The sequence below is a fragment of the Phocoena phocoena genome, chromosome 9 (genome assembly GCF_963924675.1).
Source record: "Phocoena phocoena chromosome 9, mPhoPho1.1, whole genome shotgun sequence".
In the NCBI taxonomy this organism is placed as follows: Eukaryota; Metazoa; Chordata; class Mammalia; order Artiodactyla; family Phocoenidae; genus Phocoena; species Phocoena phocoena.
The window spans coordinates 61796431-61816160 of NC_089227.1; the positions used below are offsets into that span (position 1 = coordinate 61796431).

Here is a 19730-nt window from a genome sequence, read left to right on the forward strand (position 1 = left end):
GAATACAAAAAAAAACCCACACAACGTGAGGGTTGTGAGTTAAGTTTTATTTGGGGCAAAATGAGGACTATAGCCCAGGAGACAGCCTCTCAGAAACCTCTGAGGAACTGCTCTGAAGAAGTAGCAGGAGAGGTTAGTATACCTGTGATTTTTTTTTTTTGTGGAGATTTTGTTTGTTTGTTTATTTATGGCTGCACTGGGTCTTCATTGTGGTGTGCGGGCTCTTCGTTGCGGCGTGTGGGCTCAGTAGTTGTGGCACACAGGCTTCGTTGCCCCTCGATGTGTGGGATCTTAGTTCCCCAACCAGGGACCGAACCTGCATTGCCTGCATTGGAAGGTAGATTCTTTTTTTTAAGGAAATACCCTAAATCTATTATTATTATTATTTTATTTATTTATTTTACTTTTGGCTGCATTGGGTCCTCGTTGCTGCCCATGGGCTTTCTCTAGTTGCGGCGAGCGGGCTTCTCATTGTGGTGGCCTCTCTCCCTGCAGAGTATGGGCTCTAGGTGCACAGGCCTCAGCAGTTGTGGCACACGGGCTCCAGAGTGCAGGCTCAGTAGTTGTGGCGCACGGGCTTAGTTGCTCTGCGGCATGTGGGATCCTTCCGGACCAGGGCTCGAACCCGTGTCCCCTGCACTGGCAGGCAGATTCCTAACCACTGCGCCACCAGGGAAGCCCTGAAGGCAAATTCTTAACCGCTGTACCACCATGGAAGTCCCAGTATACGTGTGAGTTGGTGAAGGGGGATGTGTGCAATCAAGCACACATTTTGGCAGAGGGTTGCTGCTAGTCACGAGGAGCAGATGTCTCCGTTAATGATTTTAGTGCTTTTCTAGATATGAGAAGATGCAAGAAATTGGGCTCAAATCTTCTGAAAAGATCTAACTATCTGAAGGCCCGTTCTGCCAGTTTTTCCCAGAGCACAGAGTGCCTCATTCCTGATCTCCTCCCTGAACTTCTTTCAGGGTGTGTTGAAGGTCAGTGACTGCAATGGCTAGTAACCCAATCCTTGTAGAGGCAGATTGCAAGTGATAAGTTTTAGTTGGCAAACTTTTTGGATCCTAAAGAGCAACATACTTCATGAAGTATTTGTGAGAATTTGAGTCCATTATGTTTATATTTATTTAGAAGCATGTTTATTCCATACTACTTTTAAAATAAATACTGTACATAAAAATTAGTGGTTTTCCAAAAGAAATTATTTTGTGATAATTACCAATACTTCTTAGGTGTTATATATTGGACTTCAGTGTTTACATAAAATACAATAATTTTCTTGTTTCTTTTTTTTTCCCCCTGTTAAAGTAAGAATTCTGAGTTGGGAATTTTTTTTAGCTCTGTAACTACCAGCTTCATAGCATCAGCTTTGAATTTATGTCTTTCCCTCTATGGCACACCTTGCCTTCCCTTACACTTTTAAGATTAGCCAATATAAAACTGGTATCATAGAGAAGACACAGAGAAATGTGAAATGTAGCTTGAGATTATTTATGCCCAGCCTTCAGTTAATTGATGTTAAGTAACTGATCCTTTCAAACTGAAATGTTTATTGCTTCTGGAGGTGGGCGCAGGGAAATTTAAACATTTTCAATATAGAACTAGATCACCTGTTAAAAATAATCATTATTAAAGTCCTTTTATAATCGGGTCTCATGTGACTAGTGGCACCTTGATTACCTTGAGATGTGGGGAAATGAGCCATCATGTCTTTCCACATTAAAGATGGAATCTAAAAATGATTCTTATCCCTATGTTTTTCCAACTTCAGTGTATTTATTACTAATGCAGTGCAAATTCCTGCTTAAATATACTTTGAAAGAAAATTAAACATAAGACACTTAGAAATTACATCAGTATGATAACCCAAGTCCTCAGCATTTAATTCTGCCTTCCTCTCCAAAAGTCTCATTGAAATAACAACAAAAGAAACCCCATAAGCAAAGGGAAAATGTTAGTAAACCTAGGGAATGCCAGAAACCGTGGGCTTATACTAAAAACTTTGTTATTTCTACAAGACAAACAGTATTAGAGAGACTTCATTGATCACTTCTCAGTCTGGGGAAAAAAATAACCTGAAGTGGTGGTTAATGCCTATTCACCTCCCTAACAACCCATCGAAACCATAGACTCAAAGCTTCAAGTATTGGAAGCAAGGGAGCCAATTGATGGGAAGCAAATCTAGAATGTGGCCCAACTTCTTAGGCTCCTTTGTTGGATCTCTCCTACTCAGTTCAGGAGGATATTGGTTTTTCTCAGGGCTCCATGTCTTCAGTTACCGTCTATTTGATAACAGCTCCCACATGTACATCTCCAATCCAGTCACCACCACCACTACCCACTACCCTTGTGCACATCAAAGTTAAACTCCTTTAAATAAAAAAGGGGGAAAAGGCTTACTAATTTTTTTTCCCTCATTTTTTCTTTCTTTTTTTCTAGGGTTTTTTTCTTAAACTTTATGTATCTATTTATTTATGGCTGTGTTGGGTCTTCATTGCTGCTCATGCGCTTTCTCTAGTTGTGGCGAGCAGGGGCTACTCTTCGTTGTGGTGCACGGGCTTCTCATTGCAGTGGCTCCTCTTGTTGGGGAGCACGGGCACTAGGTGCGCGGGCTTCAGTAGTTGCAGCACGCGGGCTCAGTAGTTGTGGCACACGGGCTTAGTTGCTCCGTGGCTTTCCTCCCTTTTTCTTTTTCCTCTTCTATACCATAGGTTTGCTGAAAATGGCATCAAGAAGTGTGGCTTATCCTTAGTTCTGTCATTCAGAATTTGAAAGCATTTTTGTCTGCCAGGATATAATGCTCCCTTTAATCATCAACCTGTTGGCTAACATTCCTTACCATTTTAGGTTGAATTCTCTTACCCGCCCCTGATTCCAGGAGATGGACATGACAGTCACACTCTACCTGAAGAATGGAAGTATTTGCCTTTCCTTGCCTTACCAGATGGTGCACACAACTACCAAGAAGGTATGTAAACAGACAGTGGAGCAATCAGTAGGTGGCTTTTTAAAAAATTTGCCACAAGTCTGAGTACTTTGGTAATGAAAGACCTTTGGCCTATTGTGACTGTTCATAAAATATTTAAATGCTTCTTTGGAGATGACTAGTCAGTCATATACTAGAGGATCTGCAAAGAAGTGCCAGGCTTATATTGGTAATGGTTGGTGGACACTGGCCACTCCTTTGCCAAGAGCTCTGGCCAAAGTAAGTAATTAGCCATATTAGGACATCTGCTACCGGTAGCACTTTCTGCATTTAAACTTCAGACTCCTTTCAGAGACAAACTAAGGAGCTTTACCTGCACCAGCTGCAGATTGATTGGAGCTCTAGCTTCGTCCTCTAGTGCCCACCTGAAAACAGCTGGGATTGCTTCTCCACCTCTGGAGCACTGCCATCACAGTGCTCTGCTTAAAAGTTGGCTTGCATGCGTGGGGAGCATGTTAACACCCTCAAGGAAAGCAATGCTGTGAAGTTAGTACTGAGTCTCCTATCACCGTATAGATGAGTGCTTTGAATGGCTTAATGAAGAAATAAATATACTATACTTTATCATGGTATTAGAGGCTCTACCAAGACAAGATTAAACTTGGTTTGGCTACTTATTTTTCTAATATTTACTAATTTTTGTATGAAATGAAGCAAATATTACTCTGCAGTTTAACATAAAATTAATTTTTAAAATTTATTTTTTGCTGCATTGGGTCCTCGTTGTTGTGCGCAGGCTTTCTCTAGTTGCAGAGAGAGGGTGCTACTCTTCGTTGCAGTGCGTGGGCTTCTCATTGCCCTTGTTTCTCTTGTTGCAGAGCACGGGCTCTAGGTGCGCGGGCTTCAGTAGTTGTGGCTTACGGGCTCTAGACCGCAGGCTCAGTAGTCGTAGCGCACGGCTTTAGTTGCTCCACGGCATGTGGGATTTTCCCAGACAAGGACTCGAACACGTGTATTGGCAGGTGGATTCTTAACCACTGCGCCACCAGGGAAGTCCCTAACAAAATTAAAATGCAGTACTTTTAACCTCACAAGTCTTCTTTTTTTAACCTTTTTATCATGAAAGCTTTTAAACATACAGAAAAGTTGGAAGAATAGTAAATATTCCACAAACTTTCTTTATATATGTGTACGGTTTTGCCTATACTATTTGAAAGTCAGTTGCAAACATCATGACACTTTAAATACTTCAGCCTGCATCTTGTAAAAATAAGATCATTCCCCGGGATGACTTTCAATTCTTTTACCACAGCTAAGAGATTTAACAGTAATTCTATAATACCATCTCATATCTAATCTATGTTCAAATTTCCCCAATTGTCCCAAGAATTTCTTGGAGCTATTCAAAATTTATGTGTTCCCTTTGGTTTGTATGATTCTTTATATATATATATATATATTTATTTGTTTGTTTTTGGCTGCATTGGGTCTTCATTGCGGTGTGCAGGCTTCTCATTGCGGTGGCTTCTCCTGTTGCAGAGCATAGGCTCTAGGCGCACGGGCTTCAGTAGTTGTGGCATGTGGGCTCAGTAGTTATGCCTCGTGGGCTCTAGAGCTCAGGCTCAGTAGTTATGGCACATGAGCTTAGTTGCTCCGTGTCATGTGGGATCATTCCTGGACCAGGGCTCAAACCCATGTCCCCTGCATTGGTAGGCGGTTTCTTAACCACTGCACCACCAAGGAAGTCCCTAAGGATAAACTTTTTTTTTTTCTTGTTTCTTGTTTTTGGCCACGCCGCTTATGGGATCTTAGTTCCCCGACCAGGGGTAGAACCCAGGCCTTTAGCAGTGAGAGTGCAGAGTCTTAACCACTGGACCATTAGAGAATTCCCTGTATGATTCTTTACTTTCTTTTTATCTGGAATAATCCTGTATAATAAAGTATTTTCTGAGAAAAGTGATTGTAGTCTCAATTCAACCTGTTATGATTCGGCCTCTTGGGCTTTTTGTCATGCGTGTACACTGGAAGGCAGTGAGAGGAATTCTAAGAAACCAGTGGTGGTGATGCTAGAAATAAGTCTGACATGGGTTCCTTGTTACCTCATTGTTTTTGTTTAAGTGACTGCATTATAATAACGTCAAAGTTCATTATTAATATGGGTAGTCCACTTTGATATTTACCTTTTTCTGTATATCTCTTAGATACTGTGTTTTTTCACTTGCCACCCAGAAATGGAAATGGAGCCACTGTATATGGTATCTCTTGCTATCGACAAATTGAAGCCAAGGTACAGTTAAAATGAATAACACCAAAAAACACTAAAAAATTGTTTAATTGTTGGCCACTTAAGATGTAGAATTTGGGGAAATACATAACCTTTATGTTTCATGTGGTACCTGTGATATTGTTTTAAATTTTTATAAACCATGTAGCTGTTTTCTCTATAGTACCAGTTTAAGTCACATGAATGTTTTTCTAAGTTGACATTGGCGACTAATTATATTTGTATTGTATAATATTTTGTACATTGTTTTTAGATGTTGATACCAAAATTATCCATTTGTCTTCAAAATACTGTATGTGAATTTCATGGTGTCCTTGAGTTTTCTATTTCTAGTGTTTGGTATGTAACTTTAAAAAATGGAATGGTAATGAGTTGTATTTTTTTTTTAAGGAACATTCTAGAAGTAATGGAAAGTACTTACAGTAGCTGCAAACTACTTGCAAGTTATCTTAATTATATATAACTAAGATTTTGATCATTCTTAAACTTACCTTCCTGCTTAATGCCTAACTTACTATAATATCTCTAATTAATAAACTTAAATAAATCAAGATGGGTAGCTTCCCCTTTCCTGGTTTGCTTCTGTGCAGCACCGTTCTTTTTGTGGTGGGGATACCCTTTCTGAGTAAAGATCTCTTTCCTCTTATGAAATGATTAATACTCTGAAGTAGTGAGCACTTTTCAACCTCGGCTTCACGTTGGAATCACCTGGTGAGCTTTAGATACTTGGGATGACTAGGTCCCAACCCCAGAGATTCTGATTTAACCTTCTGGGCATCAGGAGTATTAAAAGTTCCCCGGGTGATTCTAATATGTAGGCAAGACTATGAACTGCTGCTCTAAAACAATGGTTTTTAACCAGAACTACATGGAGACTCTTTTTTTTTTTTTTGGCCAAGAGACTTTTGGTTTTTTTTTTTGGCCACAGCATGCGGGATCTTAGTTCCCTGACCAGGGATCGAAGCTGTGCCTCCTGCAGTGGAAGCATGGAGTCCCAACCACTGGACTGCCAGGGAAGCCCCAGAGACTTTTTTTTTTTTAATTTAAGTATACTTGCCGGGCCTTTCCTTCTACAGACTGAAGTAGAATCTCTGGTAGTTGATCCTAGGCAATTACAAAGTTTTAAAAGCTTCCTCAGGTGGGTAATTAACTTAGTAAGTCTTTAAAAATTTTCTTTCAGCTTTTATAATGAACGTTTCAAACACGCAGATAAATTAAAAGAATTGCACAATAAACACCTGTATACCCACCATCTACATTCAACAGTTGTTAATGTTCTACCACATTTGCTCTGTGTGTGTGTGTTTCCCTCAAGCATTTAAAAGTAAACTGCGCGAATAAATCCCAGCATTCCCAAAGTAGTTAACTACCGTGAAATAACCCTCCATGCACAGGGCCTGGAACATAGGACACACCCAGTAAATGTTTGTGGTTCAAATGAATAACAGTTTAAAGATAAAGAAACCTGCGAATAATTACACATTTGCTTTCTTCATGTACCTTACATCTTATTAGATGAGATGAATTGAGCTGCTGCCTTTCTTGGAAATCTGTTCCTTTCACTACCTCTTAGCCCTGTAAATTGTATAACCACTAGTAAAATTATTCCTCCGATGCTGTTATCATTAACAACAGTTCTCATGCTCTACATAGACAGCCTTTAAGTGGCATTTCATACTGCCTGTCTCCAACACCTCCTAAGTCTGACCCACTCCAGAGTATATTGGGGTTGCCCATTTCTCCAGGTTGTTCTCACTTCATCTGATAACCAGAGAGATAAACCAGATATCAGAGAGCCCTAGAGCCTAGGAGAAAGCCTTTCCTTTCCTTTTGAACAAAGCTGAGACCCGATGGATGAATCCAATCAAGGTAAAGAGGTAGAAACAGATTGAGGAAAGGCTCTACTCTTGATGTAATCTAATGACGAATCATCAGTCCTCAGGCAGTTGAAGACACTGAGACCCCATTGTCCTCAGGACAGATCCAAGGAGACGTCAGGCAGTACACTAGGGGGGAAGAGTCATTCTTACTGCCCTCACAGCCTTACCTGAGGTTGATCAAGTCCTGTTTCCTACTAGCAGAGAACTGCAGATATCTCATGTAGTCATCTTCAGAATCACCGAGGCTTGAGTTACGGCTCAGGGCTGGGCTACAATACAATACGGGTGTGCCAGGATAGACTCCAGTAACGTAGAATAACCAGCTTAACAAAACTGCTGACAATTCTTCCATCTCTGGAGAAACAAGCTGTTAAACTGTCCCTTTCTCATCAGAAACATTAATCTCTGAAAGGGGTGTCCATTTTAAAACCAGAAGCAGGGATGACTGGTTTGCATTATGGATGTGGCAATTTACACATCCAGTAATCTCCACCAGACTGAATTCCTTGAGAGTAGAGATTGTCTCTCACTGTTATGTTCCCATTGCCTGCCAGATTCTGGCAGAGTGCTCTGGCTGAGTTATTCATTCAATAAATACCTTCTGAGATTCTCAATAAGTGCTTTTAATTAAGTGTAAGATACTTTTTCTGATTGCTGTGTTATATTGAAAAATAATTATTTTAAAATATGTCCATGAAATATTTTTAATGACTATTTGTTTATAATAGGCATTGAAGGTACGGCAAGCAGATATCACCAGAGAGACCGTTCAGAAAAGTGTCTGTGTTCTAAGCAAGCTGGTAAGAGACCAAATAACCTGTTAATGTTAAACACTCATGGCAGCTTTTTATTTGATGATAAAGCATTATTAGAATGAGGAGAGGTTTATGAAAACAGTGATATATTAAAATTAGTCAGAGGTTTATTGTTGATGCTCTTCTTGCATCTCCTCTTTGCCTTTCAGCAGGTTCACTCTCATTTCCCCTCTGCCCAAAACTAGTTAAGAGGGAGGAAATCTAATAGATCAGTTTTGGGGAAGGAGGTTGATATGTGAGCAAAATGAGGCATCTGATATATTTAATTTATCCAGCTTTGTTTTGTTCTCGAGACTGTAGATAAGTAATATTTTACTAAAATTCAGAGTATCATAATTACTCAGATTTTATTGATGATACAAAAGTGCATGGCTCTTTGCAGTGAAAAATTGTATCCCTAGCTTGCTCTTTAAAAACAGAAAATGTGTGGGCTTCCCTGGTGGCGCAGTGGTTGAGAGTCCGCCTGCCGAGGCAGGGGACACGGGTTCGTGCCCCGGTCCGGGAAGATCCCACATGCCGTGGAGCGGCTGGGCCCGTGAGCCATGGCCGCTGAGCCTGTGCGTCCGGAGCCTGTGCTCCGCAACCGGAGAGGCCACAACAGTGAGAGGCCTGCATACCGCAAAAAAAAAACCCCAAAAAGCACACAAAAAACTGAAAATGTTTGAGGAAAGGAAATGACATAATGAATTGTACTATAACAACACTTTAAAATTGTTTCTTCTCTGTACAGGTTGATCAGATGCAAGTTTATAATCATTTTAACTTTTTAGTTTTCAAAAGAAAATATATAGCATTTCTTATTTTTCATAGCTATCTCTATTAAATCATTTGTGATGTCCCATTTGTATTATTAATGGGTTAATAACACCTTTACCAGTAACACCAGATGCCTAGTTCTACCTGTAAAATATAGTCCCCCCACTTCTGTTTGTGGGAAAAAGTATCTAGATATCTATCATATTAATTATCTTAGATCTATATGATTACTGAGTACAAATGTGTCTGCAGTTAACCTAACGCAAAACAGGATATTTCATTAGCCTAGTCACCAAGAAAACTATGGTTTTACTTAATTATTTCTTCTGCAGTTGTTCCAATTTCTTATATTCACAGACAATTTAAATGTAGCTTGCTTAGTACTAAGCTTTAAAAAAAAAACCTGAGTGAGAATAATTTAGTACTATGGACCTTACTAATAAGATTTTGAGGATCAGGATATTTGTTCCAAGATAGTAATTTTTTTGTTTTTTGGCTGCGTTGGGTCTTCTTTGCTGCACGTGGGCTTTCTCTAGTTTGCAGCAAGCGGGGGCTGCTCTTCCTTGCGGTGCACGGGCTTCTCATTGCAGTGGCTTCTCTTGTTGCAGAGCACAGGCTCTAGGCGCGCGGGCTCAGTAGTTGTGTGCGTGGGCTTAGTTGCTCTGCGGCATATGGGATTTTCCCGGACCAGGGCTTGAACCCATGTCCCCTGCATAGGGGGCGGATTCTTAACCACTGCACCACCAGGGAAGTCCCAAGTAATTTTAAATAAAGGGCAAGAATAGTCTCCTAGAAAAGGAATGGTTATAAAAGACTTCAATATCAGAAAATTGGTAAATTGCTAACCTGTTTATTCCTGTACACAGTTTCTAGAAGGGTAGCCTGAAAAAATATACATTAGTGAATTATTGTTTTTTAATGCTGGACCAGATGACCAAAGTATAGGAGTGCTGGATATTGAATAAACACAACATGTTGAAAGGCTTCCTGAATAATTCTTCAAAGAACAGTAATAATAATAATAAGTGCCATTTATCAAGTGCCTATATGTCAAGTATTCTATACCAGGCACTTTTTTGACATAGTTGTCATTTTAATCCTCGTAAGAACAGAGATCTAAGTATTTATTGTTCTCATTTCACAAATAAAGATATATCTCAGAGAAATATGTCTAACTCTCATGAACATGTAACTGCTATGTGATAAAATTGGGCTGAAAAGCCAGTTTTATCAGACAGATAGAGCCAGCTCACACAAAAATGTTTGGAGGTTCATAGTGCATTTTAGTCTATATATAAAAATATATTTAGATAGAAATAATGATATATTAACTGGGATATTGGGGGAGAAAACTATTCCAGTATTACTTGTTTTAACTAATTAGAGTATATATTCAGCATTAGTCTCTGCATCCTAAAAAGGACACAGAAACCAGAAAACATCTAGAACAGAACATAAAAGGATGGAAATGGTAGGAAGAAGGTTTTAAATAGAGAAATAAGAATTAAGGAGTAACTTTTTTCAGATATACAAAAGAATATTATATAGGATATTATAAAGGACACAGACTAGTTGTTTTAAGCCTCTATAGAGGGCAAAGAAAGGGGAAATGAAAGTAAATTTAATCATGAATGTTCAACTGAATATAAGAATTAGTGCTAGAAGGATGATTAAACATTACTACAAGCTAGCAGAACAGTGTGCAGGATTACGATATGTTTTAAACTTTATGATAATGGTGACTAGCATTTAAGTGCTTTCTATATGCCAGATACTCTAGAAAGTGCTTTTACCTGTGTTATTTAATATGAGAAAGCCCCAGAAGATGTACTGTCTTTTCATATACCCATATTCACATCAGTTAGCAGACGTGGAGAGGTTAAGTGCCCAGAGTTACGTGGCTGAGTGACTGGAGCAAGACCCAGGAGGTCTGTGCTCGCTCTCAGCCCCGGTGCTCTGAGTGGGTCAGGCACTTTGCAGCTGCAGTCCAGGAGCTAGAACAGTGACTTAACGTTCAGCTGTGAATAATAAGATACTAAAGTTGTCGGTAACTTTCTCCTTCTCAGTCTTTTCAAGTTAAAAAGTCATGGGGTGTTTGTTTTTTTTTACTATTATCAAACTAATGGTAATTTCTTTTTCTTTAAGCCTCTCTATGGCTTACTTCAAGCAAAACTTCAACTCATTACGCATGCATATTTTGAAGAGAAGGATTTTTCCCAAATTTCCATTCTAAAGGTAACTTTATCCCCCCCATAGATGTGTGTGAAGACAGATTGATGAATCAAGTAGATTTTTAATAGTGTGAGATAATCATTTATTAGCTTAAGAAGGACATTCTTGTTTGAAAATAATATTGAAGAGCCAATGATCATCCCAAAATGTACAGTTCATACTTATTAAACTTAATGAAACCATCTTTTATTAGAAAATAATGATTGACAGTTGACTATGACATAAATGTTTCTGTTAATGGATAATAGCCCTTTCGCTATGGCATTTCTTCTCTACATTTGTTATGTTATTAATACACTGAGCAGTATGTTTATATATCACATTTCTGGATCCTAACTCCCATACTAAAAAGCACAGAAAAACCACATTCCTACTTTACTGAAGATGGATAATATGTTTTTCTTGAGGCTGCCATGGATGTATAGAACATGGATCTCTCCTGGATTCTAGTGAGGGTAGGACAGTTAGTTATTTAGCAAGGAAGTAGAGGAAATTTATCCTAGGAATCCGTACCACCATGGAAATGAATCAAGCTCTGATATGTAGAGGAAGAGAAGGAAGGATTGCTGGAAACTGGCAAGTTTCAGAGAGACAAAATTGCCTCAGTTAAAGAACCAATTTTCCCTTGGTCATCCTATTTCTAATTCAGTGTCTAAAATGATAGTAAAGTGTTCTAAACTGAATTTTTATTTTATAGGAGCTCTATGAACATATGAATAGTTCCCTGGGAGGAACTTCATTAGAAGGATCCCAGGTATATCTTGGTAAGGCACTTTTTTACAAGTCAGAAGAAATGCCCTCATTTCTTTTTGTTTGGCATGTTGAGTTGCATGTAAAACTTCATGATAAGAATTAGTTTCTATATGGGATCTGAATTCTCCAACATTTGATGCTGCTGCTTCCTTAAATATCTTCTTAGACAGTATTTGCATTAAGAAGGGTTGTAACATACTTGTATCAAAATTTACAACTATTATTGTATAAGGAAAGTTTCTGCTTTTCAGAGTAATAATGGAAGTTTGTTTTCCTTACATTAATGCTGACCAGGTCAATTCCCTGTCATAACACAGAGGGAGAGCAAGAGAGAGAGATCTGCTTATTAGCTCTTTTCTATTCTAAGATTTTTCAAGTTGAGGGTTTTATGCTATTTTGACAACCCAGAACATTAATTCATGTGTTAGGCACTCAATAAATGTCCTTTTCATGTTTTAAAAAAATTGTTGATCACATAGTGATTTACGCTTGCTCAATTCCCATTTTAGCATGATGTAGCCAAACCCTGGAACTTCACTTTTGCAATCCTGTGTGTAATGTAAGCTGGTTCCAAAGCTCCTATTCTGAGAATATGTTTTTCTCTAAATTAATTTATCTTGTCTTATGGCAGATGATCAGAGAAGATTGTGATTCAGAAATAGTAGCCTATGGGGTGTAGTGACCAAAAACCATGTTTAAATGATTGATTGCCACAGTAGTACAAGCTTCATAGTTTCTAAACTTGGGTAATTTGTAAGATGGCTGGAAAATGGGGAGGTGTTAGAGCTGCATGACCACAACACGAGCCACTAGCCACATGTGACTGTTTACATTTAGATTAGAATTAATAGAAATTAAATAAAATTTAAAAATCAGTTTGTTAGTCACACTTGCCATATTTCAAGTGCTCAGTGACCACATATGGCTACTCTATTGAACAGTGAAGATTTAGAACATTTTCATTATTGCAAAGTTCTATCGCAGTGCTGTTTGACTGTTAACAGTATTTGATAAATTCTGATTATGTGTGTGCATAATGAGATATTACATAAATATTTAAATATTCCTACTTTTACCTGCCTTTCTTTTGAGGAGGTTAAAACTTTCTTTGACAAAAACAGTAGTTGGTAGTCATAGATTAGCTTTTTTTTTTTTTTTTTAACATTATAGGTCTATCTCCTCGAGATCTTGTGCTTCATTTTCGACACAAGGTATGATATTTAATTTATGACGTACTAAATTTACTTAACTGGGCAAATTCCATGAGCTGCATGGTCTAATGCAGAGCGTGGCATAACTGTGTTTTAGTTTTTCTGAGACAGCTGTCATAGTGATACAAAGTTGAAAGTGTTCGTAGTGCTTATATGATAGAAATTTCTAAAAGTATACAAATAGTGTCGTTTATTTCTGTGCAGGATAGGATACTTTTTTCTATGGTTTTTGTAATTTTGGATATCATGAAATCAGAGTGGAAAAAAAACTTCTTTTTTTCACAGAATGTTGAGTATCGTTCCCTGTGCTATAGGACCTTGTTGTTTATCCATTCTGTATATAATAGCTTGCATCTACCAATCCCAGACTCCCAATTCACTCTTCCTCCACACACACGTGGCAACCACAAGTCTGTTCTCTATGTCTGTGAGTCTATTTCTGTTTGTAAACAAGTTCATTTGTATCAAATTTTTTTAGACTCCACATATAATAATACCATATATTTGTCTTTCTCTGTCTGACTTACTTCACTTAGTATGATAATCTCTAGGTCCATCCATGTTGCTGCAAATGACATTATTTCATTCTTTTTTATGGCTGAGTAGTATTCCATTGTATGTGTATACCACATCTAAAAGAAGCATGTTTTTATCTTGCAGAGTATTTTATGTGTTGCCCTGAGAGTGAAACATTTTCCAGTAAAATATCTATGCTTATATCTGTTGATCTTCTTAAGGCATCTGTTGACTGGGACATAACACACATTGATCATTCACTTAACAGCTGTAATGAGTATCTGCTCTGTGAATGCCCTGGACATCCAGAAGTAAATGAATAGTACCTTAACTTTAAGGAGCTTGCAGATATTTCAAGCAAAAATGGCGCAACTTATTCCGAAAAGTGCAATTTGGTAGCAATTTAAGTGGTATTCACATTTTTAGAGGACACAGGAATTTCTCAGTATAAGTTCATAATTTTCAATGTAGTGTTTAAAGCTCTAGAATTATTTAATATTATTGATTCAATGACACATGGTTATGTTTGAGGAGAGGTAAAGGCAAATGAAAAGTAGGCTTGAGTTTCTTATTTTGATAGTTTTTTTTTCTTTCTTCAGGTCCTAATCCTGTTTAAACTAATTCTTCTTGAAAAGAAGGTGAGATTTGAATGTTTAGAATATTTAATATTTATTGACATTTCTTAAATACTATATAAAATTGAAACTAATGATAAAGTATAAATTAAGAATTTTTTGGCCATCAAAGTACAGTGGGCTAAAGCACATATTTTTGTCCACTGCTATAGAAGTGTAAATTCATGCAGTCTTTTCTGGGGGCAATTTGATAGTATTCAGTTATCAGAATGGTTTTGACTATAGATAACAGAAAGTTCTCTTGATTGATTGATTGATTGCCATGCCGTGCCATGCGGCATGAGGGATCTTAGTTACCCTACCAGGGATCAAACCCATACCCCCTAGAGTGGAAGCACAGAGTCTTAACCACTGGACCACCAAGGAAGTCCCGAAAACTCAATTTAAATTGACTTAAAAAATAAGGAAATGTATTGGCTCGCTTCAGACTTCAGAGTGGATTGACTGAATGGTTTGACAATGTATTTAAATGCCTAGATTTTTTCCATCTCTTCGTTCTATGGTCCACAGTGCTTGCTTTATCTTGAGCCTAACTTCCCTTGTAGTGTAGGATAACTGCCAACAGTAATTGAACTATGTGCTTCCTTAGCTATAACTGGTGGCAGAGATAATACCTCTTTGCAAACCATTTAATAAGGATTCTTCCTGTCAATTCCTTTGTGTCTATGAGGCCATGTGCCTACCCAGAACCAATAATTGGTGCCAAAGAAATGCCTGTACTGATTGGCTTAAACCTGGGTTCCATACCACTCTCTAGTACAAAGGGATGGGATTGCAATGATTTTAGATCAAAGATTTAGATGAGGGATTTTAGACCAAGAGTCTACACACTAGGCCCCAGGGCCAAATCTGGTCTACCACCTATTGTAAATAAAGTTTTATTCGAACACAGTTACAGCCATTCTTTTCCTTATTGTTTATGGCTGCTTTTGCATTACAGTGGAAGAGTTGAGTAGTTGGGACAGAGACCAAATGGCCCACAAATGAAGAATGCTTACTATCTGACCCTCTATAGAGAAGTTTGCTGACCTCTGGTTTAGAGTAATCAGGAGCCATCCCTGGATCTGTGGCCAGTTATATACACTGTATTACTGTGCTCAGTAAAGTAGGGTGGAATGGATATTGGAGAGTCAGCCATTCACAATATCCAGTATATTTTGTTTCCATAAAAATGTTTATCCGTTTGGCCCAGTAGTTGTTCTCTTAGAGGTTTAATTTCCAGAATTAATCTTAGTTGATGCAAAGCTCTATCTAAGAGATCTTTCAGTCATTTTTAATAATGAATTATCAGTGACTAAGTAAGTATTGATTTATTTTGTATATAATTTCCAAACAACAAAAAAGATTCTGGGTGGGCTTTTTTTATTGTTGTAAAGATGTTTCATGGCATGTTAAGTGAAAAAAGTTTGCCCAGCTACATATCAAGCCCATGATTCCAATTTTATAATTAAATATATATTAATTGAAAAGAGTAGGAGGAAAGACAGCAACAGTTTGGTGAGAATATTGGCTATATTTTTAAGAAGGAAATACACTTTTCTGTATTCTAGCTTTCTGGATGAATATGTATTCTTTCTTCAAACAGAAAAAAAGTAAATTTTTAAAAAGTGAATGAAACTAACATGTACTAGTACAGTGTTTCAACCTTTCAAAATAGTTTATACTTGTAAAATACACATAACATATAATTAACCATCTTAACTATTTTTAAGTGTACAGTTTCATGGTGTTAAGTATGTTCCTGTTGTATTATTATCATCCATCTTTAAAACTCTTTTCATTGTGCAAAACTGAAACTCTGTACCCATTAAACACTAACTCCTCGTTCTCCCTTTCTCCCACCTGCTGGCAACCACCCTTCTACTTTCTGTCTCTATGAATTGGGCTACTCTAGGTTCCTCATATAAATGAAATCATAAGTGTTTCTTTTTGTGACTGGCTTATTTCACTTAGCATAGTGTCCTCAAGGTTCATCCATGTACAACAGATGTCCGAATTTCCTCCCTTTTTAAGGATGAATAATATTCCATGTATGTACATACCACATTTTGGCTGTCATGAATAATGCTGCTGTGAACATGGGTCTATGTCTCTTCAAGACCTTGCTTTCAGTTTTTTGGAGTGTATACCCTGAAGTGGTATTGCTGGATCACATGGTGGTTCTATTTTTAATTTTTTGAGGAACTGCCATCTTTTCCACAGTAGCTACATCACTTTACATTCCTAATAACAGTGCATAAGTGTTCCGATTTATTCTCATCCTCTCCAACACTTGTTATTTTCAGGTTTTTTGATAGTAGCCATCCCTAATAGGTATGAGGTGATATCTCCTGGGTTTGATTTGCATTTTCCTAATGATTAGTTATGTTGAGCACCTTTTCATGTGCTTTTTGGCCACTTGCATATCTTCCTTGTAGAAATGTGTATCCAAATCCTTTGCCCTTTTTTTATTTTTATTTTTTGGTACGCGGGCCTTTCACCGCTGTGGCCTCTCCCGTTGCGGAGCACAGGCCCCGGACGCGCGGGCCCAGCCGCTCCGCGGCACGTGGGATCCTCCCGGACCAGGGCACGAATCCGTGGCGCCTGCATCGGCAGGCGGACTCCCAGCCACTGCACCACCAGGGAAGCCCCCTTGGCCCATTTTTAATCAGGTTTGTTTTTTTGTTGTTGAGTTGTAGGTTTCAAACTTTTTATTGCAACCCATAATAAAAAATGTTCTTCATTGAAACTTAGAGCACATGTGGATACATGTATCTGAAACAAAATTTTGCAAAATAATATTTAGCCTAGCCACATGCAGTGGCATTTATGATCAAGTAGACTTTATTTAATGTGGCAAATCACAGGTACACACTTTTTATATTGATTTAATAAAGTAAGGACATCTTTTAATGCAGTCTTGGTTTCTCTGTACTTGCAAAGCATTCAAATAAGCAATGTGTAAGGAGAGCACAGGAGATTATGGATGTTATGCTTTACTGGATATCACTTAGTGCCACTAAATGATTTAATTGTTTAAAAAAAGAAAAAACTCTCACCTGAGCAACTACGTGCTTGTTTTTTTCCTCTAGTTTAATTATCACCAGCATTAGTTTTAGTGCAATATCTAACTGAACCCTGTTCCAGATTAATTTTTCTCAATTCTTATTCTGAAAAATGTCAAACCTATAGGAAAGTTGATAGAGTAATATATAATGAACACTTTATACCCTTCATCTGTGTTTATGAGTTGTTAACATTTTGCTTTTGTATTACATTGTTTTATATGTGTTCATTTTTCTCCCTGAATCATAATAATTTTAAAGTAATTTGCAGACACCATGGTACTTCATCCCTAAATACTTTAGGACAGCAGTCCCCAACCTCTTTGGCACCAGGGACCAGTTTCAACGGAAGACGGTATTTCCATGGATCGGAGGCGGGGCAGGGGGGATGGTTCAGGCAGTAATGCGAGCGATGGGGAGCGATGGGGAGTGGCATATGAAGCTTTCCTCGCTCGCAGGCCGCTCACCTCCTGCTGTGCAGCCCGATTCCTAACAGGCCCTGGATATATTTCTTAAGAATAAGGGTACATTCCTACATAGACAAAATATCATTTTCACATTCAAGAAATTTAACATTGATATAATAAATGCTATCTAATGTACAGTCCATTTTCACATTTCCCCAGATGTCATAATAATGTTCTATAAGCTGGTTGCTTTTCTTAATCTGGAGACCAAGGATCATTTATTGCATTGTTAACTTTCTTTAATCTCAAACAGTGCCACCACCTCGCTCTTTTTTTGTTTCTCTTTGTTTTTATGACATTGGCCTTTTAATTTTTTTTTTTTAAGAATCCAGATTAGTTGCATTATAATATTAGATTTGTCTGATAGTTGTCACTAGTTTCAGATTAAATTTTTTTGGCAAGCATACAGGTGGTGGTGTGTCCTTCTCGGGGCATCACATCAGGAGCCCCATAACTGTTTGTATTATTATTGGCAATGTGAAATTTGATGATCTGATTCAGGTGGTGGTTGCCAGGTTTCTTTAAATTAGGTACTTGTTTTTTCTCTTTGCAATTAATAGGTAAACTGTGGGTTGATAAATTTGAAGATATGTGAATATCCTGTTGCCCAACAGCCTTTCACAATAGTTTTAGCATCCATTGGTAATTTTTACCTGAACCATGATAGATGCTTGGTGATTTTCTGATTCTATCATAAATTCTGTATGTTTTAGCTCTTATACTTATGTAAAGAAGAGTTTTCCCCTCTCCCTTCTTTTCTTTTTTCTTGTCTTAAAGTATCATTGTGGACTCATGGATTTTCTGATTTAATTTTGATTGACTCCATTTCAGGTTCTCTTTTATATTTCTCCAGTGAATAAATTGGTGGGTGCCCTGATGACGGTGTTATCCCTTTTTCCAGGTAAGAGCGTAGTGGTTTCTACTCTTCCTTTTTATAATTTGTCCTGGACCTTTTTTAAAAAAATTAATTTATTTGTTTATTTTTGGCTGCATTGGGTCTTTGTTGCTGCGCGCGAGCTTTCCTTAGTTGCGGCAAGTGGGGGCTACTCTTCATTGCAGTGCGTGGGCTTATCATTGTGGTGGCTTCTCTTGTTGCAGAGCACGGATCTAGGTGTGTGAGCTTCAGTAGTTGTGGCACATGGGCTCAGTAGTTGTGGCGCCGGGCTTAGTTGCTCAGTGGCATGGTGGATCTTTCTGGACCAGGGCTTGAACCCCTGTCCCCTGCATTAGCAGGCGGATTCTTAACCACTGTACCACGAAGGAAGCCCTGTCCTGGACTTTGTTTTTTTTAATACTTATTTATTTTTATTTTTTTGAATTTTATTTTAGTTTTTATACAGCAGGTTCTTATTAGTTATCTATTTTATACATATTAGTATGTATACTTATTTATTTTTGGCTGCATTGGGTCTTCGTTGCTACCCGTGGGCTTTCTGTAGTTGTGGTGAGCAGGGGTTATTCTTCGTTGTATTGCGCGGGCTTCTCATTCCAGTGGCTTCTCTTATTACAGACCATGGGCTCAAGGCACGTGGGCTTCATAGTTGTGACACATGAGCTCAGTAGTTGTGGCTTGCAGGCTCTAGAGTGCAGGCTCAGTAGTTGTGGCGCATGGGCTTAGTTGCTCCACTGCATGTGGGATCTTCCTTGACCAGAGCTCAACTCCATGTCCCCTGCATTGGCAGGCAGATTCTTAACCACTGCTCCATCAGGGAAGTCCATGAACCTTTTTTTTTTTTTTTTTTTGCGGTACGCGGGCCTCTCACTGCTGTGGCCTCTCCTGCTGCGGAGCACAGGCTCCGGACGCGCAGGCTTAGCGGCCATGGCCCACGGGCCCAGCCGCTCCGCGGCATGTGGGATCCTCCCGGATCGGGGCACGAACCCGCGTCCCCTGCATTGGCAGGCAGACTCTCAACCACTGCGCCACCAGGGAAGCCCCCATGAAACTTTGAATGATAAAAATTTTCAAAGAAAAAGTGGTTAGGGTTACCATTCTATTTTTTTTTTCCTCCAGAAGTTTATTTATTTTTATTTTTTAAAAAAATATTTATTTACTTATTTGGCTGCACTGGGTCTTAGTTGCAGCACGTTGGATCTTCGTTGCAGCACACGGGATCTTTTAGTTGAGACATGGGGTAATCTTTTTTTAATTAATTAATTTTTTAAAAATTTAATTTATTTTTGTCTGTGTTGGGTCTTCGTTGCTGCGCACGA

The 19730-nt window shown here is 38.4% G+C and overlaps 1 protein-coding gene across 2 annotated transcripts in view; it reads left to right on the plus strand.

Annotated features, from left to right (window-relative positions):
• AVL9 (AVL9 cell migration associated) overlaps positions 1–19730 on the plus strand; it is a 56633-nt gene that overhangs the window by 13767 nt on the left and 23136 nt on the right. For both annotated transcript variants that reach the window (XM_065883913.1, XM_065883914.1), the window contains exons 2-9: positions 2848–2968; positions 5128–5213; positions 7819–7890; positions 10807–10896; positions 11591–11657; positions 12817–12857; positions 13973–14011; positions 18351–18420. In XM_065883913.1, coding sequence (XP_065739985.1) covers positions 2848–2968; positions 5128–5213; positions 7819–7890; positions 10807–10896; positions 11591–11657; positions 12817–12857; positions 13973–14011; positions 18351–18420 — 586 coding nt within the window. The remainder of the gene's footprint in view (positions 1–2847; positions 2969–5127; positions 5214–7818; positions 7891–10806; positions 10897–11590; positions 11658–12816; positions 12858–13972; positions 14012–18350; positions 18421–19730) is intronic.